The 26,255-nt window shown below is 38.1% G+C and overlaps 1 protein-coding gene across 1 annotated transcript in view; it reads right to left on the bottom strand.

The window, feature by feature from the left end:
- The window catches only part of GABRG3 (gamma-aminobutyric acid type A receptor subunit gamma3), a 308,176-nt gene that overhangs the window by 268,601 nt on the left and 13,320 nt on the right, over window positions 1-26,255 (bottom strand). Inside the window, exon 3 of the mRNA XM_054399109.1 lies at window positions 20,832-20,899. Within this exon, the coding sequence (XP_054255084.1) occupies window positions 20,832-20,899 (68 nt within the window). The remainder of the gene's footprint in view (window positions 1-20,831; window positions 20,900-26,255) is intronic.

Genomic DNA, 26,255 nt, shown 5'->3' with positions numbered 1-26,255 from the left:
GTGCATTCATGCGTTCTTTGAATCAAATGTCCAAAAAAAGAGGGCATTGTGCCAAACAACAAGCAAGGTGTTAATTCTGACCCTGCAACTGAAACAGCCTGTATGCTAGACTGGAACACCACCCAGGTGTCCACTTCTGCCGATTCAGGTCAGGCCCCTCCTTCTGACTAAAGAGAAGCTGAGTGTTGAAATTCTTACCATTCAAATCTAAAGTAATCATTAAATACATAGTTTGCTTTAACCATGATTTTTCAATGCTTTCTATATTTAGTCTATCACTTGAAAAGCCCAAGATTAAAAACCAAAAAATATTGCCTGTGGAAAGGACTGCTCATGTAACCATGATTTAAAGATTTCTATTTAAGAAAGAAATTGAGCAGATAAATATGGGAAACACGAATTTCATCACAGCCTTTTTCAGCTAGCTCACTGATTAATCAAAATCACCCCACCCGCCCCGACCCGATCCCTTTCACACACCATTTTTGTAATTAAATGTATAATGAATGAGAGGCCTCTGCTGCTAATATTTTTCCAAGACCACATAAGGACATCCAAACTGATGAGACTCTTCAGTCATAAATCATAAGCTGTACTTTACTGCCTAGATTCCTTGGAGTCTGAAGCCCGACTGCTTCAGCATCTTAGTTAATCCTTATACAACTTGATTTCCATTTCATTTTCACACTGGAAAAAATCAGGAGTCTGTAAAAATATCTAAACTTTAGGTAAATTAACTTCTGTGAACTTTGGAGAATTTCAAGATTCATCCATAAGTGCTTACAATGTACTTCACACATGCAAACACTATTACGTAGCATACATTGACATTTGCAATCTTAAAATACTAGAACTGTAAGAGTTGACATTTATACAAGTATCCCTTAAATTTTTAATTTCGGTACAGACTGTATATTAGGCTAACAGTAGGCATTTAATATTAATCATATTTATTAGAGAGCAATTATACAAAGGGTAAAATCCACTACAGCTCTGCTGTACACACTGTCATAAATGTTCCGTGTAGTAAAGAATTGGCAAGTATGACAGAACCAGGGCAGAAAGAAGGCACAAAATCTTACACAGAATGAGTTATGGAAGAGTAGTCGATTGTGCAATGGTTCTGCCAGAAAGGAGAAATCAGGGCTATGAAGATGTGGAGTGGTGTAAGTTAAAAGGGTAAGTTACAGGGGAAGGAAAGAAAAGGAAAGAGAACTTTTCAAGAGAAAGGAGAGTAAGAAATTAAGAAAGAAATGGAGTAAAAGGGAATTCCATTGATGGGAAAAGAAAGAGAAGAACACAAAGCAGAACCTTTCCTTTGTAATAGGCCATGAGCAATAGATTTCAGCAGCTCTTTCATTCACTCTTTCTACTTGGTATTCTCATTATGTGGTTCTCTTCTGTTAAATATAACCATATTTACATTTAGCCATGTAATGCCAGCAGCTTGCAGCAGTCACCTTTAAGAGAGACAAAATAGATAGCCAGGCTGTGTGAGTTTTATTTCCAACCTCTGCCAATAACAGAGTATATGAACTAAAACTCAGAAAGTGACTAATTATCCCTTCAGCTTCTCCGCACCTATTTTGTGGATACAGATCACCTCTTCTTCTGTTCATTTACTGTACTCAGCACACTGCATCTGGAATCCTAGATTTCACACTCTCCTGTAATACATAAAATATAAAGAAAAGCCATTCTACGTTCTACACTGTGCATAATGTGCTTCTTCACTAGCCCAGCAAAAGAAGGAGGTGTTAACTGAAAAATCACAGAATCATGGAATGTTGGGGGTTGGAAGGGACCTCTAGAGATCAAGTCCAACCCCATGCCAAAGCAAGATCACCTAGGGCAGGCCTCAGGGGGAGACTGAGAGAGTTGGGGTTGTTTATTCTGGAGAGGAGAAGGCTCTGAGGTGACCCTTTTGTGGCTTTCCAGTATCTGAAGGGGACCTACAAGAAAGCTGGGGAGGGACTTTTTAGGATATCAGGCAGTGACAGGACTAGGGGGAATGGAACAAAGCTGGAAGTGGGGAGATTCAGGCTGCACATAAGAAGTTCTTCCCTATGAAAGTGGTGAGATCCTGGAATGGGTTGCCCAGGGAGGTGGTTGAGGCCCCATCCCTGGAGGTGTTTAAGGCCAAGCTGGATGAGGCTCTGGCCAGCCTGATCTAGTGTGAGGTGTCCCTGCCCATGGCAGGGGGGTTGGAACTAGATGATACTTGTGGTCCCTTCAAACCCTGACTGATTCTATGATTCTGTGATATCCAGGTGGGTTTTGAAAGTATCCACAGAAGGAGACTCCACAACCTCTCTGGGCATCCTGTTCCCAGTGCTCTGTCACCCTCAACATAAAGAAGGGTTTCCTTATGTTGAGGTGGAACCTCTTGTGTTCCAGCTTGTACCCATTGTTCCTTGTCCTATCGTGGGTCACCATCAAAAAGAGACCATCAGCTTCATCTTGACACCCACCCCTCAGATATTTATAACGTTGACAACATCCCCTCTCAGCCTTCTCTTCTCAAGACTGAATAGCCCAAATACTCTCAGTCTCTCTTCATAGGAGCAATGTTCAAGTCCCACAGTCATCCTCACAGCTCTCTGTTGGAGTCTTTCCAGCAGATCCCTGTCTCTCTTGAACTGGGGAGCCTAAAACTGGACACAGGATTCCAGGTGTGGTCTCACCAGGGCAGCACAGAGTGGGAGGAGAACCTCCCTAGACCTGCTGGACACAATTTTCTTGATGCACCCCAGGATGCCATTGGCCCTTTGCTGTCCCATGGATAACTTGCTGTCCACTAAGACTCCAAGGCCTTTCTCCATGGAGCTACTTTCCAACAGGACAACGCCTAACCTGTACTGGTGTCTGGTGTTATTCCTCCCCAGAGGCAGGACTCAGTTATCTTTATTAACATGAGGTTTGCCTTCACCCAGCTCTCCATCCTGTCCAGATCTCATCTGATCAGTTAATGTACAGATGCAAAAAGGCAATTGTTTAGGTGTAAGAAGACTAAAGAAGAATACACAAAAAGGCTAGCCTAAATGGCTTGCTACACCACCATGACATAGAGGATAACTTTGGTCCATTTTTTGTCCATTTGTCTGGTCTACAATCCAGCTGTCCCAGATTTCTTTGGCAGATTTCTTTCTCCCTTTAACTAATTTTGCTTTAGTTTCTGCCATTACATGCTTAATGCTTCCTCTCAGATTCAAAATTATTCTTTGCCCATAGCAGAGTTGTTTTATTCTCTTCAAATGAAGCAATCTCAGGCAAGGATTGTATTCTCAGTGTAGCAAGGACTGCAAAAAGCACAGGCATTTTCACCTCAGTGTTCACTAAGAACAAAGATCTAGCAAATGAATAAACAGCTGCTACAAACAAACATAGGATTCCAATGTCTATATAGCAAGTGCCAGGACAGCTTTGCAATCTTTATAAGAGCATGACATAGAAAGCTCCTTCTGGTCACAAAGCCAGCTGAGACGATCAGAGTATTCCAGGTGCACAAATATCCTTTAGGTCTGAAGACACATCTAGCAATCCCACAGTAATGGCAATACTGTCTCTTCTAGGAAACATCTTTTATTCCCTCCATCATCTAGGACAACAAGCAACACTTTTTGTGTGCAGACTTCTCACAGTCAGCAGTGGCACCTCCCTACCTGAATTATGTAAAAAGATTGTACTGTGTCTTGAGTACCTAACATAACAACAGCCTCAATGTTCCCAAGAGTTTTGCATTACTGAAGAAAAGGTCTGACAAAATTTTATGGCCACAGCCTATAGAGGGAATAATTGGCATCACAAAATTTCTTGTTACAACACGAGATGGAAGACTGCAGATACAAAGTGATTCTGTCATTTCCTTCCAACATCCACAGGCAAAGAAACAAATCCTCTTGGCAGGGCTTTTGGAGTCTGTTAGCTTAACAGAATTACAGCATAATAGAAGCAGAAAAGACCATGTTGCCATGCACCTGATCCATTAAAAACTGGATTCAAGCCACTGGCCTGCAGAGTTGAAACACATTAAAAAAAAAAAAATCAAACACACTAAAGATTCAAAACCACCTAAGAACTCCAGGAAATATGTCAATTTTCTTTATTAAGAGCAGAAGCAGGGAGATTCATGAGCAATCAGATCGCTCTTCCTCCTTTTAGCAGCGAATCTGTTTGGCACGTTTAGCATAGCATGTAAACATATGGGAATGTGATCAAATGGTATCGTTTCCTTGAGAGCAAGATAGTAATGGTCTAACCTTGGAAATCCCTACCTTTTCCTCCACAGAAGAGGAAATAGACAATTGTTTACATGTAACAGCTTGAAATGCTATGGCTAATACAGAGAAACTACTCATGAAAAAAATGAGGTGAGGCAAAGTGAAGCGAGGCAAAGGAATGATACGTCAAGGAGAGAGTAGCTTTACCACACACTTGACCTCTAGAGAAAATAAAAATAACATCATCATATTTACTTCAGAAGCTTTCTGAAAAACACTGATTTGCTGATAATCTGTTGAGAGAATGAGCAGAAAAGAAGCAGTATTTCAAATTGTATTTCAGGTCCTGCCTTTAAGCTGTGGATTGATAAATCTATCATCTGTGGTTATCTGAAGGAAAACAGAGCCAAAAAAAATTGTAGTCTCAAAGCTGCTTTCATTGGCCATCACAGAAATCCAGGACTGAGCTACTAAAGAAATAAAATCACTTTTTTAAACAGCAGGAGGATTTTAAGCTTTACTTAAATCTTGCCTCACTGCAGAAGAACTTATACCTCTCAGCTGCAGAAAGAAGTAGAGGGCAAAATGAAGAAAAAACAAAGTGGTCTTCAGTTGTGTATGAAAGTAACACTGAGTGGAAGCCCCTGTTTTCTAGTTCTTCTGTAACAGCCCATGAATTTTGTAGCTGATGTAAATTTATAGTAAGAAAACAGGCACTTAAGGATATAGCAAAGAGAGAAATATAAGGAAAATCCAGAATGTCACCAAGGTCCTCTCCATCCACTTATTTTTAAGTGGATGCCAAGAAACACGACAAGAAACTCATGTGAACTGTTACAACACACAGACACCTTCCAAGGTGTTTCCTCAGAAAAGGAGTTTCAGCAAAGTCTCATCACAACCTCCACCTCTAAGACTAAGTCAAAAGTTCACAGAATTTTTTGATGCTCAAAACAAGGTTTTATTGGGTATTTTTCTGAGTGTTTTCTAGTAAGTAATAGTTAATGCCATAGGATTTATTCAACATTCATCAGCTCAGCATGTAGTTCACTGCTGCATATCAGGCCACAAAACATCAAATAAAGTAAGGAACATCCAACTAGCAGCCATTTTGAGAAGTTCACTAAAAATGTCCCACATTCTACCAAACTTTCTTTGGTGAAGGCAGGATCCAGTGCTATTGGAGCAGCATTGTGATGCTTCAACCTCAGAGCCTTCCTGTTGTCTTGCTGAAAACACCTGCTAGTACTGCAATTGCAATAAAGAGAAATCTTCTTTAACAAGCAAGGAGTCTCAGACCAGAGAAGCTTTGTGAATGCTTGTTACAGTTTCCCAGTTCAAAGGGGGAACTTTACTCCAGTCCCTGACTGCAAAGAAATAAAATAAGTTACCATTGGATGTAAAAGGAAAATAATTATAAGGTCTATATAATTCATTGGATTCCTAATGGGAATATAGATCAGAGGTATAAGCAGTTCTTTCTCTTTTTATTTCTTCTGTCGCTTGCAACTTTTCTCCCTCTCTCCTGTGGCCTTGCCAGAGGTATCTCTGTTTTGACTACTGTGTGAGGTAACAGGAAGGAGAAGGGGGGGAGGTGAACAGGTCCCCTGGATCTGTCCAGGGGGATCTGGCAATTTTCATTTTTGGGGGATAATTCTCCAAATCAGCTGGGGGGGTAAGGAACTATTCTGCAGAAAGGTGGTGGATTATCAAGACATGAAGGAGTGTATTATCATGCTTAAGAGCAAGTGAGTAAAAAAACCAACAATAACTTTGACTTTTCAACCTCAAAAAGTCTTTAAATATGTTTCATGAATACTCTTCTAGCTTTTTACACATAAAATAACCTATTAGATGTCACCTTATCATAATTTCTGTAGGGAAGTAGAGTCCAAAATATTAGCTCCATCACAGTGAGCTCTGTTTGAGATGAAACACCATCTCAGCTCTCAGTAAGTATAAACTATTGCTTGTTATCCCTTTCAAGGACCAGGAAAGATTGCCACTGTGTTTCACAAAGGTTTAATATTAAGAATTGTAGAGAATCTGGGGCTACAGATTAAGTATATCCAGGCCTAAACCTAGATTCTGTGGGCATCTTCCCAGCTATACACTTGCCTTCCCTGCTTCCTCACTCCACCTTCAGAGTGACTCAATTACCTACCAAGATAAGGCCAAATAGATGGGTACTAGTTCATAGTTGATACCCATCCCCATAGGTAATATGAATACAACAAACAAAATGCTTATATCCAAGCTTCAACATAGGTATGAAAAGGAATATAAGCAGGACCTTGAATTCCCTCTTAGATTTTAGTAGAGTTAGGCCCTACTAATAGATTTTCCTATCTATTCCCCTTGCATGCCTCTTGTCTTTTCACTCTCATTTCTCATTTTATGTCCAGTCCTGATTTCTCTGTACCCCAAATCTTCAGGACACTCATTCATTACACTCAGCCATTCCTCAGTCTTTCACGCTCTTCAGCATGCCCATGTCTCCATCAGTTCTTCTCACATCTATTTCATGCAGTCCACCACCCATCACTACCCCTAGTCCCTTGTCCATTGCAATCAGGTAACTCTCTCCTCTGTGCTGCTATGGTGCAGTAAGATCACTAGGAGCTCACAGCACAGTTCCTTCACATCAGCTGCAGTAGCTCAAATGTAAGCTCTCCAGGAAATCTCTCACAATGAAACATATGCAACACAGGTGGATATGAGATTTAAGATGCTAAAATAGTTTTTCTCTGCAGAGTATGTGCAAACAGCCTTGGAGGCAGATTTTCAGTGACAACAGAAGGCATCTCTGACATACAGGAGATGCACTGTTTTCTGTCTCTCTTTCCTCCCCCCCAAAACATTAAACCTTAATGTCATTTTATAACAAGCATGAGATAATAATGTTTGAGGAAAGGTGGACGCTCACTCACTTTTGAATGTTAAAATAATTCTTCCTAGTTTTGTTTCAGAAATAGCCAAACTACTGTCTGAATGCTTCTGGTAAACAGAAGTTTGTGATGGATACCTTCTGTTGAAAAGTTTTTCCCCAAATCTTTAAAATACTCAGCTGAAAATCAGTATTTATAAAGGAAAATGTTGCACAGACATTCAATTAGATAACTAATTACTAAGGCTAAAATTATCCACAGTTTTCTTAGTAAAACTGATCCTGTCCTGCCTCTCAGCCTGGAAAATACTCAGTTAAAACAGTTGGAGATTCAGTCCATGAAAGGGCTTCAAATTCTGCATGAAAATGGATGCTGAGCCTTGTAAAGTTCAATTAGACACTAAAAGAATGAAAGAGAAGCACTTTCATATATACAGTTCCGGATTGTGGTTTCCATGCGATACTCGGCATAAATCGGGTTATTTGTTTAGAAGCTGAGCGATTTTGACATGTCTCTTTTTTTACTTAATTAAGGTTTTTATTACTGGTTTGTTTGACTTTTTTGGAAATCCAAAGGAAACTCCTAAATAATTCCTTTAACTTGCCTCTTTGAAGCTGCCTAACATAGCTGTGCTACAATTTATCTAAAGCTTTGTGTGTTAGTCGAGTTGGGCAGGTCCCAAAATATAGGTTTAATTTTATCTTTTTAAGGTGTTCTCCTAGGCTCCTTATGTTTGTTTTCACTTTCCTTTCTTTATACCATTCTTACATTACCATCCAGATGGCACAGAAACACTCATCAGTATTTACATAAATACAGTCTCAGACTCCAGAGAGTCAGAGAACACATTGCAGGAAAAATAATTAAGACAAAAATCAGCAGCTTTCAGGTAAGTAGAATTGTACAATCTTGCAGTCTGTGGTTTCTTTCATTGCCTGTGTTTTTAAACGCACTCTACAAAATCATGATATCATACATTATAGTATTATGCAAAAAACCTCTCCTAATACCTAACCTTTCAATCTGGAAACAATTAAAGGAAAAAGATATATATATATGAAAGTAGAAGCCTATGGACTAGCATAGATGGGCACATCTCCATTTATATTCATGCAGTCAGACATTTATGTCAGGTGAGAACCTGGGACTCCATGTTAATTCAGACTGCAATGTTAGGCACCAGGCAAATCCTTCACTGTTGCTCACATCACCTGTTTATTTGTCCCCAGTGAGCACAGAAGAAATTCTTGAGTCACAGAGTCACAGAAATACTCAGGTTGGAAAAGACTGTCAGGATCACCAAGTCCAACTGATAACCCTACTCTACAAGGTTCACCCCTAAACCATAGCCCCAAGCACCACATCCAAATGACCTTTAAACACATCCAGGGTTGGTGACTCAACCTCAAGCACATTCCAATGCCTGACCACTCTTTCCATGAAAATATTTTCCCTAATGTCCAGTCTATACCTGCCCAGTGGCAGCTTGAGGCCATTGCCTCTTGTTTCATCACTAATTATCTGTGAGAAGAGACCAACACTAGCCTCCCTACAACATCCTTTCAGGTAGTTGTAGAGAACAACGAGGTCTCCCCTCAGCCTCCTCTTTTCCAAACTAAGCAGTCCCAGCTCCCTCAGTTGCTCTTCATAAGATTTATTCTCCAGACCCTTCACCAGCTTTGTTGCCCTCCTCTGCACTCACTCCAACACCTCCACATATCTCCTGTATTGAGGTGTCGAAAACTGAACACAATACTCAAGGTGTGGCGAACTGACTGGCGTTTCACTTTGCACTCTCCACAATAGTGCAAATTAAAAGAAAATACAGAACGCAGTGAGGATCCAGTATGTGATACCGCTAAAAGGAACTTCAGGTTACTTCGGAGACCATTAGCCTCTCAGTTTGGAACAATTTAGGAGAATATGGCTCAGACTTGTGCCTGGTATAGTTACATTTACTTGGTGAGAGATTAATTTAGGTTTCTTATTGTTTATGCTGCTTCACACATTGCACATAGGTATCATCGTAAGTCAGGAACAGACACAAAATCATTGACTATATTCATCTAGATCTCTATGTACGTTCTAATTGAATCACAAGCAAGAATGATTGCATGAACTGAATTTATCCAAAACTGTTAGTCTGATTTCAAACCAGAGTTGAGAGGAAAGGCAAGCCTACATTATTCTGACCAAACAATATAGCTTGATGGCTTATCTCAGTGTCTAATGAAGTGATGTTTGCATAATGCATGAAGTCCAATTTAGGAAAATTGAAACTGCTTTGCCTTAAAGATAGCCAGATGTTTAGTGAGTATGTCATCAAGTAACAATTTCATCCAGAGAAATAAAGACCAAGACTGAAGCAGATAAGGAATACAGGAGGAAATTTTTCATTTGCATTTGCATCAGGGAATACCTGCAAACAGCTTGATGATCACAACTCTTCAATTACTAAAAGCAGTAAAATTAAGTAACTGATATCATTAAACAAAAACATATTTTATTACAATATAATAATCTCTATAAATTGAAAGAATAAGGTCACATCTTTCTACAGTTCACAATTTTGATTGTCTTGTGATTCATCCTCAATCCACAGGCATTCCAGGTAGCGAATAAAAAGATAATGCACACAGTGCAGCAAATATAGCTTGTAGAAATATCCATATGAAAAGCCATTTCAAAGCACAGATCTAGCAGAGCCTGATATATGGAGTGTGTGTAAGCAGATGGCAGTGACTTCTTTCTTGCAGTTAGCTAACAGTTTACCAAATATGAACTATTAGTCAAAGCTCCACTATCAGTTGAGTCCATTAACTACCAGTTTTAGGAATGATTTTAAGAGGCAAAGTCTGAAAACAGGTAATTGATTCTTACTCTAAACCATGCAGCTGGGAAAAAAAATTACAAAATTATGGGAACACATGCCCTTTTTCTGGGCTGCCCTGCTGGAAAGCAGCTCCACAGAGAAAGACCTTGGAGTGCTGGTGGACAGCAAGTACTCCATGGAAAAACAATGTGCTCTTGTGGCCAAGAGAGCCAAGGGAATCCTGGGATGTATCAAGAAAGGTGTGTCCAGCAGGTCTAGGGAAGTTCTTCTACCTCTCTACTCAGCCCTGGTGAGATTACACCTGGAATCCTGTGTCCAGTTTTGGGCTCCCCAGTTCAAGAGAGACAGAGACCTGCTGGAGAGAATCCAACAGGGAGCCATGAGGATGATTAGGGGACTTGAGCATCTCCCCTATGAAGAGAGACTGAGATCCCTGGGGCTGTTTAGTCTTGAGAAGACTGAGAGGGGATCTGATCAATGTCTATAAATATCTGAGGGGTGGGTGTCAGGAGAAGGGGCCCAGGCTCTTTTTTGGTGGCTCACAGTGATAGGACAAGGAACAATGGGTTCAAACTAGAACATAGAAGATTTCACCTCTTTACAATGAGGGTGATGGAGCACTGGAACAGACTCTCCAGGGGGGTTGTGGAGTCTCCTTCTCTGAAGACTTTCAAAACCCACCTGGATGCGTTCCTGTGTAGACTATCCTAAGTGATCCTGCTCTGGCAGGGGGGTTGGACCTGATAATCTCTTGAGGTCCCTTCCAACCTCTGATACGCTGTGATACTGTGATACGTAGCAAACCTCAAGCCTGTTGAGATGAGTATGTTCTGGGTAAAAATAAGTTACATGAATCAACTGATAATCAAGTTAAAGGTTAGTATGAATAGGAGAAGGTGCAACAGGCAGGAAAGGTGGCAAGTAGTTACCACTTGCAGAGTTTACTGGAAGCACAAGTTGTACAGAGACAAACTCCATACCATTATTGAGCTTGTTCATTTCTGTATTCAACAAAATTACGAAATTTAGTTCACAGACTTCGTTTTTTGAAGTTTTTAGTAATCTCTCTCAGGAATGAGGACTGGAAGGTCTGAAATAGCATAACTGTCTTATGAAATGTTCTCAAAATAGTAGCCAACCACTTTTGTCTTTTCTCCTCTGTTACAGTTCTGATTCCACCTAAATCAAGTATTCATTTTCTATGCATGGACAATATCAGTGGTACTCAAACCGATTCAAGTATTTAACAACCATGGTCAGTTATAGCAAGTTAGGCACTGTAAAAGCTTGATGCCTTCATACCTTTGTAAAAACAGCCCTAAATTGGTCAAGTCATAGGTATGACAATTGCATCAGTTTACTATAGATAGATATTTAAAATCTCCCATGACTAAGTTCCTTAAGCACTTTTGAAAATTCTCCTTGCAAAATATGTCAAAGTAAGTCAGAGGAAGCTAGAATCAGTTATCCTTGCTCCCAGGTCTCCCAGGGAACAGAGTTCCCTAGATGAGCTTTGAACATACACAAGTAGCCTTGGGGTAAGAACAAAAAAAAACACCCAGAGAGGAAGGTAGCAGTTTCTTTGGTTTAAGAATCTTACAACAGCCTTGAGAATTTCATCTCCCAGACCTCTGAAGAGTTTTCTTATTTCTACCATTTAAAACTCTTAAAATAACTGAAGAAAATTATTATATTAACATTGAAATATATGTTGTTATTTTTAATGGATTGACTCCACTAACACCTTAGATGTTTAACTAAAACATATCTAAAACTCTATGGTCAAAATTGTCTGCTTCTGTATAATATACAAAGAGTTGATAATAGTTACAAAACCACCTTCATCTCATCAAATTTCTCCTGCCTTTGAGGGCTGTAAATGTAACTTGTGGAAGTAGGAAGAAAGACACAAGTTTCTGGAGAAAATAGAAATTTTAAGATTAGAAAACAGCTTGTCCAGCACAGTATGAAGCAGACTACCTGTATCTTAAAATTCTAACAAAAAGCAGGTACACAAGAAGACAGAGTTGGAGGCAGCATTGAGGAAGAAACCTATGAAAACACACAGACTTTTTTTTTTTTTTTTCATTTTAGATGTCAAGCATTTATTTTGTTCTTCATTTCTGTGTAGTCACTCAGCAGTGTCAGTACCAGGAAAATAATGTCTGAGAGTACTGGTAAGCCAAGGGACACCAAGTTCACTAAAACAGGCTCTTGGCAAGGCTTTTGACACTGTCTCACATAACATCCTTGTGAGAAAGCTCAGGAAGTGTGGGATAGAAGAACAGACAGTGAGATGGATTAGGAAGTGGTTACACAATAGAATAGTGCAAAGAGTGGTGGCCAATGGTGCCAAGTCCAGCTGGAGAGCTGTAACTAGTGGAGTCCCACAGGGATCAGGGCTCGGTCCAGTCGTGTTCAACATCTTCCTCAATGACACTGATGAGGGGACAGAGTGTCTGCTCAGCAAGTTTGCTGATGATACCAAACTGGGAGGCTTGGCTGATACAGCTGAAGGCTGTGTGGCTGTTCAGCAAGACTTGGACAGGCTGAAGAGCTGGGAAGAGAGGAACCTAATTAGGTTAAACAGGTATAAGTGCAGAGTCCTGCATCCAGAAAGGAATAATAAAATGCACCAGTACAGGTTAGGAGGTGATCTGCTGGAGAGCAGCCCTATGGAGAAGGATCTGGGAGTCCTGGTGGATAACAAGTTATCCATGGGACAGCAATGTGCCCTTGTGGCCAAGAAGGCCAATGGGATCCTGGGGTGCATTAAGAAGAGTGTGTCCAGGAGACTGAGGGAGGTTTTCCTCCCTCTCTGCTCTGCCCTGGTGAAGCCCCACCTGGAATATTGCATCCAGTTATGGGCACCCCAGGGATCTATTTGAGAGAGTACAACAGAGGGCTACCAGGATGATTAAGGGACTGGAGCATGTGATTGAGAGACCTAGGGCTTTTTAGTCTGCAGAGGAGAATACTGAGAGGGGAGTTAATAAATGTATACAAATATATGAGGGTTGGGTATCAGGAAGGAAGGGACAGCCCCTTCTCACTTGTACCCTGTGATAGGACAAGGGGCAATGAATGCAAACTACAGCACAAGAAGTTCCACCTCGACATGAGGAGGAGATTCTTCACTGTGAGAGTCACAGAGCACTGGAACAGGCTCCCGAGAGAGCCTGTGGAGTCTCCTTCTCTGGAGACTTTTAAGATCCATCTGGATACTTTCCTGTGCAACCTGTGCTAGATTCTATGGTCCTGATCCGGCAGGGGGGTTAGACTCAAAGATCTCCAGAGGTCTCTTCAAACCCCTAACATCCTGTGATCCTGTGATCTGTAAATTCTCTAAAAAAAACTTGCTAAAACTTGTTTTTCAACACTGAGACATTAAAGGAAATTGTATCCAAATAGATTAATGACAAGCTGTCTTGTAGAAAAAAAATTAATCTACATAGGTTCTTCACAGTTTTATTCATTGTAAGAATGGTTGAAAAAAAAGACAGGCATTTTTCTGATATTTAAATGACACTGATATAAATAGTATTCATTCTTTACCAACCACAAAAAGACCTTAGAGAAACAAGAAGACTTCTGTGACCCAGTTAGGGATTCTATTGGTTCACACTGAACAGATTTTCCTTCCTAACTACAAGGACATTTATGATGCCACTGGAATCCCTCCATGCCTGCCGCAGCTACTGGGTCTGCATTCTCAAAACTTTATACCATGAGTTTTTACAAAAAGTTGTCATTAGAACTGGTCTATTTTTCACAAAACAAATCATCAACGTCCATTTGCTTCTTGGGTAAATCCCTCAGTAAAAGAACTAAGGAAGACCAAGCTCTCAAAAACTAAGCTGATTTAGACAAAGAGACCCTCAATTTATCCTAAAGTAATTCAATACCCTTTGAAGCAATTTAGCTTTTCTAAATTAACTTTCCCAAATCTTGGCAATAAAGAAGTGAATCTTTGTAGCACCAGACAGACAAGGAGGGTAACTATTCCTGTCTAAAGGAATTGTTAACAGTGCATACACTTACTCTAAAACCTAGGTCGTGCAGGCCCAAGAAAAGGGTTATTGAATTGGGAGAAATCAAAGCTTAAGAACTGTGATCAGGCTGGAAGGTAGTTTCTTTCCACACTTCGTAAAAAGGCCAATTCAATCGCTCAGAGACGAGATACCTGTTAGATACTGTAGCACCATTCAGCTATGGTAAAAGCATTCAGTCCAGCTGTTCTTCAGATCTTTTTTCAATGCTCATTACTGGGCAGACAAGACATTTCATTATCCTATATTACTGAAAGTGTTCATTAGTTATGCACCTTTTGAGACAACACTAAGGCTAAATCATCCTACTTGATAATTTGATTGAACTATTACAGAGATTACAGACCAGCAGACAGATCAGTTCATTACCATAGATTTGTGATAGAAGCTATAATTTCTCCAAGAAGCAAACAGGATTTCCTGCCAACATAGTAAATTATAGTAGTAAATATTTTACTGCTACACATCACAGTACACAAGCTTCATCACAGAAAATTATCATTACACTAGTTCATCCCATTGCACCTCAGATTAGGGCTGCCTGGGACTTTATCCAAGTGTCTATCCAAGTGTCTATCAGGTAGGTCCCATAACAGTTACACAAAGTGGGGCTGTAGAGCAGATTGAAATTAGAAGCTGCCAAGATGATATGTGAAAAAAAAAATAAAAATCCGTCCATGCTCACTTTTTCCCTCCAGCTTCCTCCTTTCCACTTAGTATCACTTTCGAGATTATATTAGCCTCTCACAAATTCAGTGGAGAAAAAGGTCATAAATAGACTTAAGTTTCTGCATATTACTACTACCTCCCAGAAACATTTTCATAGTGAGGCATTGGCTGTCAGAGCTTGAAGCAAAAAGAATCAGTCTGTATGAATGGTGATTTTGATTTATCAGCAAAAATCCATGCAGCTTTAAAGTTTTCTATAATTCATACCTTTTTCATCATGAGTGATCCAAACTTAATGACAGTACATAAATAAACTCTAGAGGCAAGCATAGTAACTCAATCATAATCTAGCAAAATGTTTAAATGCATGATTAGTGTCTTAGTCTTTGAAAACAAACAGACCTGCTCAAACTAAAATTTAATCCAGCATTTTGTTTTTTTTCACAATGGGTTAGCCTACACAGCACGAGGCATGCTGGCATCATATGGGAGTCACCTTTTTCAAAAGTGAAAGAGGATCTTTGCCCAGGAACTAGCAGGACTCATCGATAAGGTTTTAAACTACATGTGAAGAGGAAGGGGGATGAAATCAGGCTTGCCTGTGACAAACAGAGGGTCAGCTTACAATGTTTAGAGGGAAGTGGTCCTAGCATGGACCCTGTTGACCAGACGTGCTGGGAACACCGCAGTGCAGTAAAAATCCAGCAGAGGTGAGCTCCGGGCTCCTGACAAGGAAATTCCCATGAGACACCTCAAGAGAATCAAGGGGAGCTCTGCTAAGAAAGTGATACAGTTGAAGCGCCTCTACATGAACACATGCAGCATGAGCAACAAACAGGAGGAGCTGGAACTTACTGTGCAGTGAGAAAACTATGACCTGGTAGAAGAAACAGGCGAGGAGGGAGGGGTGGAGGCGTTGCCCTTTACATCAGGAAATGGATAAAGTATGAGGAACTGTCCCTGAAGAATAGCCATGAACTGCTTGTTCTTAAATAGTGGCTTGCATTACCTTGGAGAAGAAGCCCATAAAGGAAATATATAGGGCCACACAGTGGACTGAAAACCAGTTTATATCTGGATTTAAATTAGCTTTGCTTTATTATGGAATGATTCATCAGGTTATGTTTCTGTAACTGCAGATGCTCCAATAACAGTTTTGATTATCAAATAAACAGACACCAAGACTAGAAATGTGCAAAAAATTCAGACTTAGTTATAAGCTCTAAACAGTATTTTAGACAAGTCTTCACATCAAGTCTACTGTTTAAAATATCTATCATGTCTAGTGGAAAAGCAAAATGAGCATGTGAGGACTTTAAACCTGAAGTTCAAAAAAGTCTATCAGTACATTAAGGGGCAAAAAAGAGTAAAGATTGCTTTTATTCTACAACACTTAAATGAATAAAAGGGAAATACGGCATCCATAAAGATGTATGACATAGCCTGGAGAGCAGACAAAAAAGAATAAAGTGCTGAAACACACAAAAGAAACACTGTATGAATTACCTCTTCAGATCACCTGAGAATAAAGACATGCACATATATCCAGCAGATAACCAATTAACAGTTCTATCAACAGGTAAGTACAGTTTATAATCTTGTTTCTCAAAAACTCTTTTCAACATACTTCCTGCACAGCTCCATTAAAATGAGATTCAAGTCACTAGAACTGTACAAGTATCAAATTCTTTCTTCACCAGCAACTTGTGCTGCGGTCTTAGGTTCCCATGCCTACTCAGTTAAGACTCTGCATGTGCACACACAAACACACATGCTACTGAAATTTAATAGCCTACATAATCCCAGTGATCACATTCCTGTCTCATTTTTTTTTTCTAGGGAATTTCAAACTTTGCATATTGACACGGGTCTCTACTCTTTCTGTTCTTTTATACACAAGCCAGTACTACTTACCTGTAGAAAGCTACCTTAAGCCACGTTAAGATCCACATATTAGGAAGCAACTTACAAATGTTTGCTGTTGTTGACAAGAACTGGGTTGTTGACAAAAACTGGAGCATGGATTTGAATGTAAAACATATTCTTCCTGGACACCATTTTGAATGGGAATTGTTAAAAAAAAAATGGGGGGGTGGAAATTGAGATTGCAGGTGAATTTTCAAATTTAAAAATCCCACTTAGAATATTCTTAACAGAACCTGAAGCATGTTTGTTGTGATTACAGATATAACAAAGTTTTTAAATACAGAAAATGCTGAAATAAAATCTTGTGATAGATATGAATATGGTGAATACTGCAAGTCAGGATCTCTGATGACACTATACTATGAAATGCAATATGAAATGAAATACGAAGAGATGAAAACCAAGACAAAGGGATATAGTATACACACAGAAAGATTGAATTTGGCTCAGAACATCCATGTGTCATTTACTTTTAAATCAACCAGTTTATGTTTCTTTTAAATCAGTCCAAGCTCACATCCTATGGAGTTTTTTATAAAGGACAGACATAAAGATACTTGTACAATAGAAGGGTTTTTAACAGATAAATTTTGTAAATTTCATGATACTCATCTAGCATCAATAATTTTTATCCTTTCATAACAAAAAGGTTTCAAAATGCTGAAATTACTTTCTTCTTCAAAGCTACTGCCACTCTATACTACCTCAGTTCATTATTCAGCATTTTATTTCTTTATTCTTACACAATTACTACTTCTCACTATTTAACTCTAGCTTTTTTCAGACCATGCCCCAAAGACATCTTCCATGTCACAGAAAGATTCATCACTGCCTATCCAGAAAAGAAGTTTCTACCGGCATCATAACGATATTACAATGATAAGTCTCTAGTAGAAGAGCATCTACATTACCTTCTCACCATCACTCTTGTTTTTTGCAGAAATCCAGAGGTTCTAAGCAGGTATTTTTAAAGCAACTAGGAAATGAATCACTAGTAAGGCCTTTAGGATAAGTGGCATAAACCTTCTGCAGGGAATACAAGGTCAGTTCTATATTCCTGTGGATTATGGCATCTTTGTCACAGAGAACATTAACTTTCCCCTGACTGCAAGTCTTTTTGAAGGCATCCCTAACATTTCTTCCCCTTGTGGCATTTCTAGCCTCAGTCTAAGAGGCCACAAGTATTCACATACAATTCATCTGAGGTTATCTTTGCGGTAGGTAGGCGTTTGGTAGCAACTTTTCCCTGACTGTTAAAGAAATAATGAGATATTAATATTCATACTCAAGAGTAATCATAATTACAACAAGGTTATTGGCATCTGAAAAGCTTTGCTGTACAAAATGGGGTTGAACATTCAATTGAATACCCATTGAATAGATAATTGAACAAAATTATTTTACTTTCTAGGTTTCACCCACAGGAAGAAAAGTGCTGATGAAAAGTTATAAGAAAATATACCTGAATAGTTTGATATTTAGAGAAGCTCCACATGGTTTTCTCTCGTAAGTGCTACAGATTAAGATAAAAGTGACAGACCTATGGGCTAAGTTCGGAAGTACACAGCAGGGAAGTCCTCCTTGTACATGTTGATGATCTCACACTTTAAATAGAAGAAATCAAAATCAATGCAATCATCTTTCTTTCTGCTCAATCAACGACCACCTAGCCGAGCTGTCTTCACAAAATAGCTCAGCTTTTAATAATAATTTAGGAGAGAAAAGCTAAAAGATCCTATCCTGATGAGAAATACAGCATATGCAGATTCTTGCAAGAATACTCCTTTTTTTTTTCTACTAGAATACTCTTCACTCCTCTTCCTTTGACAATTCAGTTATATGACAGAAATCAGACTGAAGATGGTCCCTTACTTCCTCTTCTTCAGCTACAAGTAAGCTTCAGCTGCTGTTTCTGTTCAGCTGTTTGTGTAGCCATGCTTCAGCAGCTTACAGGCTACATGAAAAACTACTTATTTAAATATTTTTCCAATAGTTATTTTTTTATTTAAAAAAAAGTTTTTTTCCTGTAGAGCACCACAGAGCTACTGCATACTCTAGTCAAACAGTTGAAATAACACAAATGGGGGGAAAGTATCTCCTCAATCAGTTCTGCCACTGAAGAGTCAAGCTAGTACACAGCTTGTAGGTTTGTGAAAAGGACTTCCCATCTTCACTATAAAATCGAGACTTCAAGCTCATTTCTGCTGTCTCATGTAAGTTTGAATGAACTCCAAAGTATCAGAGGAGAAATGGAGCTTTTGGACAAGTTTGTTACATTTGAGTGCCTAATGTAAATCTCTTGTATTGATAAATAGTTTTGATTCAGTTTATGTGGGATGTACTGTCCATAAGCATATTTGAAACAAGATCCACTTCTATTCAAAAGTTTAAATACAGCTTTAAGCAGACTTGAGTCCTTAATACTTCACATATCTACATTTTATATTTCATCATTTTATTTGTCATTCAGCCCTTACAGATTATCAGCTGTAACCAAGAAATCTCTCTGCACCGTCCTATCCGTTAACTATCCTATTAAGACCATCGACTATCAACGAGATATAGTATGCATTTTTAAAACTGAAACAAGATGGCACATCTCTCCATCTTGGTACCGTAAGATATCCTGAACTCAAAGTTAAGGGATAAGTAAACTGTAATGTTTTGACTGTGCCATCATAATCTCCCAAGAACCACTGGTTCCTTCTATTATTTTTATCTCTTTCCTACCTAAAGGTGTTCTGATCAAACACTTTCTTAATTATTGTTCCACATTTATTTCCAGCATCCCAAAATGCTACTTACAAGCTAATTCAGAGGAGTAAAGAGCAAGAAGATTAAAAAGACTTTGAAAAGTAAGCATCCTTACCATTGTCACCATTGCTTTTGAACAGAATACCCTTTCTTGGAGGATGGATAGATAGATAGATAGATAGATAGATAGATAGATAGATAGATAGATAGATAGATAGATAGATAGACGCAAACCATAGGATCATAAGTAGAATAAATCTTTTCTTAAATCATTACCTCATCAAGTCTTTTTGGTCAGTAGCTGGGGAAGAACAAGATAATTAGCTATTTATTAGTTGCAGAATGGAGCAAGTACTCCCATTGCTTGACATTCAGTACTTCACGTGACATATGACCAATACATTTCACACTCTTTGAGTCTGTGGCCAAGTTGTTCCCAGTACATAATTTGTTCTGTCTTTACTTGCCAGATTTCCCATTGTCAGGGAGCATAGGAGTCCCTGACCACCCAGTAACCAACACACAGTCATTTACATTCTCCCATATACATAGGCAAAATCAAACAGGATGAACGACTATCTTCCAAATTCAGGAACCTTTGCTTCAAAAATACAAAACATACATGCAGTGCATTTATTAGATTCTAATATCATCGTTCTACACAGCAGCCTTTGAATGTCCTTGTAAATCAGAGAAAGTAATCACTTTGAAGAGGTTAGTGTAAAAGCTTTAACTAAATTAAGATATTAAAAAGTCCTCCGTTTTCAAGTTGTATAATACTCAATCTAGTTTACAAAGACAACTACTGTGCTGAATTAAAACTTGAAACTGCACAAGCAGCTGGAGTAATCCATACCTCCATAGCTACACAAACTCATCTCACTTTCATATTTATCTGAATGTGTTACTGAAAAACAAAGTCCTAGAGCTAGGAAGACCAAAACAACTGATGAATTGTTATGTCCTGTGAGATTCACTACTGTCACACTAACATACAGATTCTTTCAGTTTCTCTTCCTTTACACATGGAGTACATATATATATATATATAGCTTCTTGAAACATATTTTAAGGCTAAAGATTGTTGATAATTCAGTGAAAGAAAAATAACCATCAAAGTGATACTGAATTTCAAATAAATAGATAGTATATGTATGACTCTCATTAACTCCACATTATGAAGCTCTGTATATTCAACTCGCTCTTAAAACATTGATTCAAGAATTTTAATGACAATAGCTTTGATTCATACTTATTTTTTCCTAAGCTGGATATTTTACCATTCAAGATCTACCAGCATTTTGTGACAGACAACAAAAAGCACAATATTCCTTGTAGGTTTGTTCTTTTTTTAAAGTCATACAAAAGAGTCATCTGAAAAACAGAGCTATAGCTGAAAACAGAAGTAAATCAGTAATCAAAACAACTTATCCCAATGGTATTTATTATCTTTTTCAAAAGCTAGTATTGATGCCATTGGCCAGTCACTTACCATATTTATTGATGATACAGGACCAATGCTGTTGACGTAAATGTCAACATCAATAACTGTTGGTTTTACTGTGGAAAAAAGAAATAATTTTGTATTATTTTGGAGTAAACATAAGTAACCACTTTAAAAATTTTCTTCACAATAACTATAAAGGCTACTTTTCAGGTAGAACTCCTGAAAAATATGGGTCAGAGATTTACCAGAAAAGATTCTTTTCCTCCTATCCGACAAAGATTGCTATATACTACAGCCTGTACCACTTTACCATCACGATCCCATTCATTTCATCAGCAATTTATAAAAGAAACTTTCAGTGCTAAGCATAGTGGCTCAAAGTCAAAACCTATGATGACTGACACAAAAGTAGAAATGACACAGCATTTCCCTTTTTCCCGTTGTCTCAACACGCAAGTCCTTTATCATGTTTGTTCCAACACATCTTCCTGGATTTTCTTACCTTGTCAGCCCTGAAATCACCCAAACATGGAATAAAATCATTAAAAAATCCATTTTGCTAAACATAAGGAACTGTTCTCCTTTCAATTTGCACTCGTTTTCTTCAGTTCATGTTGATTTTGCACTCATTCATCCAAAGCTTTTTTTAAATTAGATTTTGTTTAGTCAGTGCAAGTGTCTCACAAGATCTTCCATGTTTTCAGACTTCCAGAATTTAATAGACCAGGACAAGCTCTATGCTCCTTTCTTCAGCTGATGCCCCTAGGATTTATCTTCCTTTTAGCATCTTTAGTGTCATGTAACTGCTTTCATAATTCAGATAGCTTACTAGTGACATAGCCTAACTCTAAAATAATGTCACTCTTACACTGAAAGGCATATTGTTTTCTTTCTTTCACATGCTGCCCTCCTCTGCAGGGTATACATTAACCTCTAAATTAGTATTTCACTTTCCCCATGGTTAGCTGACCCAAAACTGAGTATAAAAGCTGTTCTAATCTGTGTAGTCAGAACGGGTTGGCCCTAGCAGGCCAAGAGTTTCTGTTAGACATCTCCCTTTACCACAAAGGCACCTTTCCCTCTCCATGATCTTCAAAAATTTTCACAGAGCAATTCAAACCACTGAAGTCTGGGAACTATGCTGAACTTGGAACATTTTTGCAGTAATCTCCAAGCTCCTCCAGAACGAGGAAATGCAGGTACATCAGCCACTCAAAACTCATAGACCTTTCCCTGGGAAGCTACAGAGCAAAATGAGGAACAGTGAAACACCACAGTTCTGTGGGAAGCTTATCTCAGATGAGTAACAACAGTTAATTTGTCTAAAGCTTAAGAAGCCTCTAGGGAAAAAAAGAAGATACATTGGAAACTTCACTTGTAAATATGAATACTTTTCCTGCATTCCTCACATTTCAGGCTAAATCCTGAGATGCCAAGTAATTCTAAAGTACCTGAAAATTTAGATGTTTGTGAAAAAACAGGCAGGCTGGCCTGTCATGTAAAACTTTGGTACGCACACATCATTAGGAAGACTAGATCTAATGTTGCAAAAGACAGGTATTAAAGTGAGTAAAAACAGTGGTTAAAGATGACAGCTATTCTTTCAAATTCATTAAGTATTACACATTTCTTTCACTCCATATGGTTAGAACATCCACGACTATTTAAGGTCTTAGTTTCAACTTATCTGAAGTAAACTTAACTCTGATCTTCCCTACAGCAAAAGAAAATCTGCACTCAGATGAACAAGCACAACTCATTAATGCAACTCTAACTGTACCCAGCTAACAACTAAATGGGAGTCTACCAGCTTCTGGTAATGAGACTTGCCTCAAAATGCAGTAGTAAATGTCATTACATACAAATTGGTAGTAGCAGAGAATTACAGCTAGCTCTTTTACCAAGATAGCATACATGGAATAAAGAGTTCTGCTCTTTTTAGGGCTTATGCATATACCTAGCTGAAAGTTCAACACTAACAAGTTCTGGTGAACATTAATAGGACTAGACTTAGTGAAGCAAATTGGCATGCAATTGAATCTTGATAGAATCAAGGACAAAGTTCAGGACCAGAACACAGTGCTTGCAATCCATTTTTTGATTAATCACTGAAGTATTTAAATAGATTATGAGATGGTAATTTCTCCTTAGTGTGCTGGGCCAAATTTTCTTCTGGTAAAAAAAAAAAATTTAAAATTAAGTACTGCTTGTAAATGCTAAAGAGAATTTGGTCTTACGCTAAAGCTCTAATCTTGAAACAGGAGAAAATTAAGCAGCAGGCACATCTTATGTGAAATTAAATCAGACATTTCCAGTGAAATTGAAATGTAAAAAATATAAATAAAAAATACAGATAAGCTGTTATATTACTACGATAAAAAAGACTGAAGGTTCCTTTGAGTCATATTTTTATTTCCTTGGCAGAGGGAGAAAATACATTTGTAATATGTTTGTATGGCAAATATGTGGTTAGGTTTTGAAAAAAAGACAGTAGAGTACAGTTCTGTTGCATGTGGTCCCTCATGGATATACACAGATATAAACTGGGAGAACCTTCAGGTATAAATTTCAGACTTGTTACCATAGGCTTTTAATTCAAAATACCAACCATAATGATGCAAAAATGTTAAGATTACTTCATCCATAATGCATTATGAAAAAGAAAATAACTGAATCTTAAAATTATCGTGTCTTATTAGAAAGAACTCGTCTTCTACCAATCTTCAAAATAAACTTCATTTCATGCAAAAATGTTAAGAATTACATTAACAATTATTTCAAGGCCTTCTCAGTTTTTCTGTATATTACATGCACTTGTAAACACTGATTTGAATCACAGCAACACAGAATGTTAGGGGTCGGAAGGAACCTTGAAAGATCATCTAGTCCAACCCCCTTACCAGAGCTGGATAACCTAGAGTACTTCACACGGGAATGCATCCAGGCAGGTTTTTAGTATCTCCAGAGAAAGAGACTCCACAACCTCTTAGAGCAGCCTGTTACAATGTTTCATCATAGTGAAAAAGTTTTTCTTTATGTTCAAGTGGAACTTCCTATGCTCCAGCTTGCACCCACTGCCCCTTGTCCTATCATTAGACATCATTGAGAAGAGCTTGTCTCCATCCTCCTGACACTGGCCCTTTATGTATTTATAAATATTAACGAAGTCACCTCTCAGTCTCCTCTTCTCCAAGCTAAAGAGACCCAGCTTCTTCAGCCTTTCATCATAAGCGTGATGTTTTACTCCCTTAATCGTCTTTGTGGGATGGAGCCTTTCTTCTTGCACTAAGAAAGTCCTCATAGTTTTGTTGCTTGAAAAATGGAGGTGTTAATACCTCAACAAAAGTTAGCAATGAGATTACAAATGGATAACTCAGCTCCAGGATTGTTTTGATATCAGTATCAGCCAAAAATAGTTCTAAAGAGCTGTCAGAAAAAATACTGGCAAAGCCATGTGTATAGCACAAGCAGGAGAGTGATTAAAGTTTGTTAACAAATGTACCAACCTTCTCAAAGTTCTTTGAAATATTCTTTAATGCATAGTAGTTAACTTCCCCTAAAAGACAATGTAAGCATATAAAAGTAATTGCAATGTTACACTGCTACACAGTGCTATCTATGGTTAGCTAATTGCTTATCAAATCATTTCATCTTCAAACATGTTGCTTTTAACTGAGGAGGGGATATATCAAACCAATCAAAATATGTGCAAAACTAAGGTTAGGCCAATATTTACCCAACAGTTGCCACCTGATCCAAATGCCATGGCTTTGAGATGGACAGAGTGTTTATATTCCAGTGAGCCTTTGGACTATTACATTGCAAAGACATATCCAAGTGAAATTTGTCCAAAAACTTTAGACAGTTCAAAAGACACCTACCACAGGAGTCATGAGTTCAATGCTGCCTGCATAGCTCACATAACAAGCCAGGTGAACACTTAGACATTTAGTGTAAAGCTAGGTCAGGTAAGTCTGGACAACAAAACACAGAAACAGCTAGAATAATTCCCTGATCACAAATACCCATGCAGGCCAACTATAGGATTTGTGTAGTCCTGCTTCATAGATTTACACTGGTGAAATAAAAAGTGCCCAAGTTTGAATGAATGCTACTAAAACCTGTAAAGATTTTACTCTTGCAAATATGCAGGCTGATCTTTTGTGTAAAACCTGTGACAGATAATCAGGAGAACTGTAAAAGACTTTTGAGGAAATAAACAAAGGGATTGTTATACAATTTCACAACTCATGTGCAATAAATTCCTGGCATTTTATTATGCTTACTAGTACAATAAATTACCTTATCCTTTTAAAAATAGATCTTAATTTTTATAGACCTCCACTATTCAGAACTGATGCTTATTCCATGTATGAAACCACTTTATCTGCTTCCTACAGAAATCTTCCTCTATGTTTCAAGTCTGTCCAGACAACATTTATATTCCTGCACAAATCATAAATATTTAGAATTATTTTTTAAGTTGTACTGTTTAAAAATATTTTTATTGGAAGCTTATTTAAACACCAGTAGAACTAGCTGAGCTCTCATAAGCTTTAAAATAAAATTAAAATTCATTTTTGTGGAAAGTTAACCTTTCATACATTGCTGAAGCAACTCCTAGGTGTAAGTTATTCTGGTTTGACCCAAAACAGTGGTGATAAAAATGTTACGGATCAATATACACGTTTTTGTACAAGCAATGCAATTAGCACTAGATTTCTAGAAGGCATGCAGCCACATAATAAAGACAATATGAGCTCTGTTCCAGAAATATACGGCCACTTAAACTCTGCCTAAGTTCCACAAGACTTCTGAACACAAGAGACTAACAAGATTGGCTCTACAGTAATGAGATTTTTTTTTAATTACTTTATAATGATATTTTACATTGTCTCATTAGCAAATAAATTGTTATTCTTAAATTGGGACATAGCTGTAATCATTACACAGTTATTGGTAACCACAGTAGTAGCAATGATAGTGTTAATGTTTACTTTGTATTACTGGTGACGACTGTTAATATTTTCCATCATGACCTTATAGGAGACACCTAATCACCTGTTTGTTCCTGTAAAAAAAAAAAAAGGCTACGCTTAACAAGTCATTTCTCAGGGATAATTCTGTTCAGCTAAAATGTTTATATTTCAGGACAAATTGCCACATATGAAAAAACACATAGTAATAGGAAGTGTTACCCTGGAGGTATTTAAAAGACAGAGAGATGTGACACTTAGGGGCATGGTTTAGTAGCAGACTAGGCAGTGTAAGGTTTACAGTTGGACTAGATGATGTTAGAGGTCTTTTCCAACCTTAATGATTCTATGATTCTACAGAGGTATCAGTGAAGAAACTAATTTTAAAAATAGCATTAAAAAAAAAATCATTCTTCCTGGACAGAAGAGAATGGGCTTGAACAGCATATAGAGGTCAAAATCCTTCACCTGCTAGAGCCAGAGAAACTCTGAA

Source organism: Indicator indicator, chromosome 1 (genome assembly GCF_027791375.1).
Source record: "Indicator indicator isolate 239-I01 chromosome 1, UM_Iind_1.1, whole genome shotgun sequence".
Lineage (NCBI taxonomy): Eukaryota > Metazoa > Chordata > Aves > Piciformes > Indicatoridae > Indicator > Indicator indicator.
This window is presented reverse-complemented; position numbering and strand designations above follow the sequence as displayed.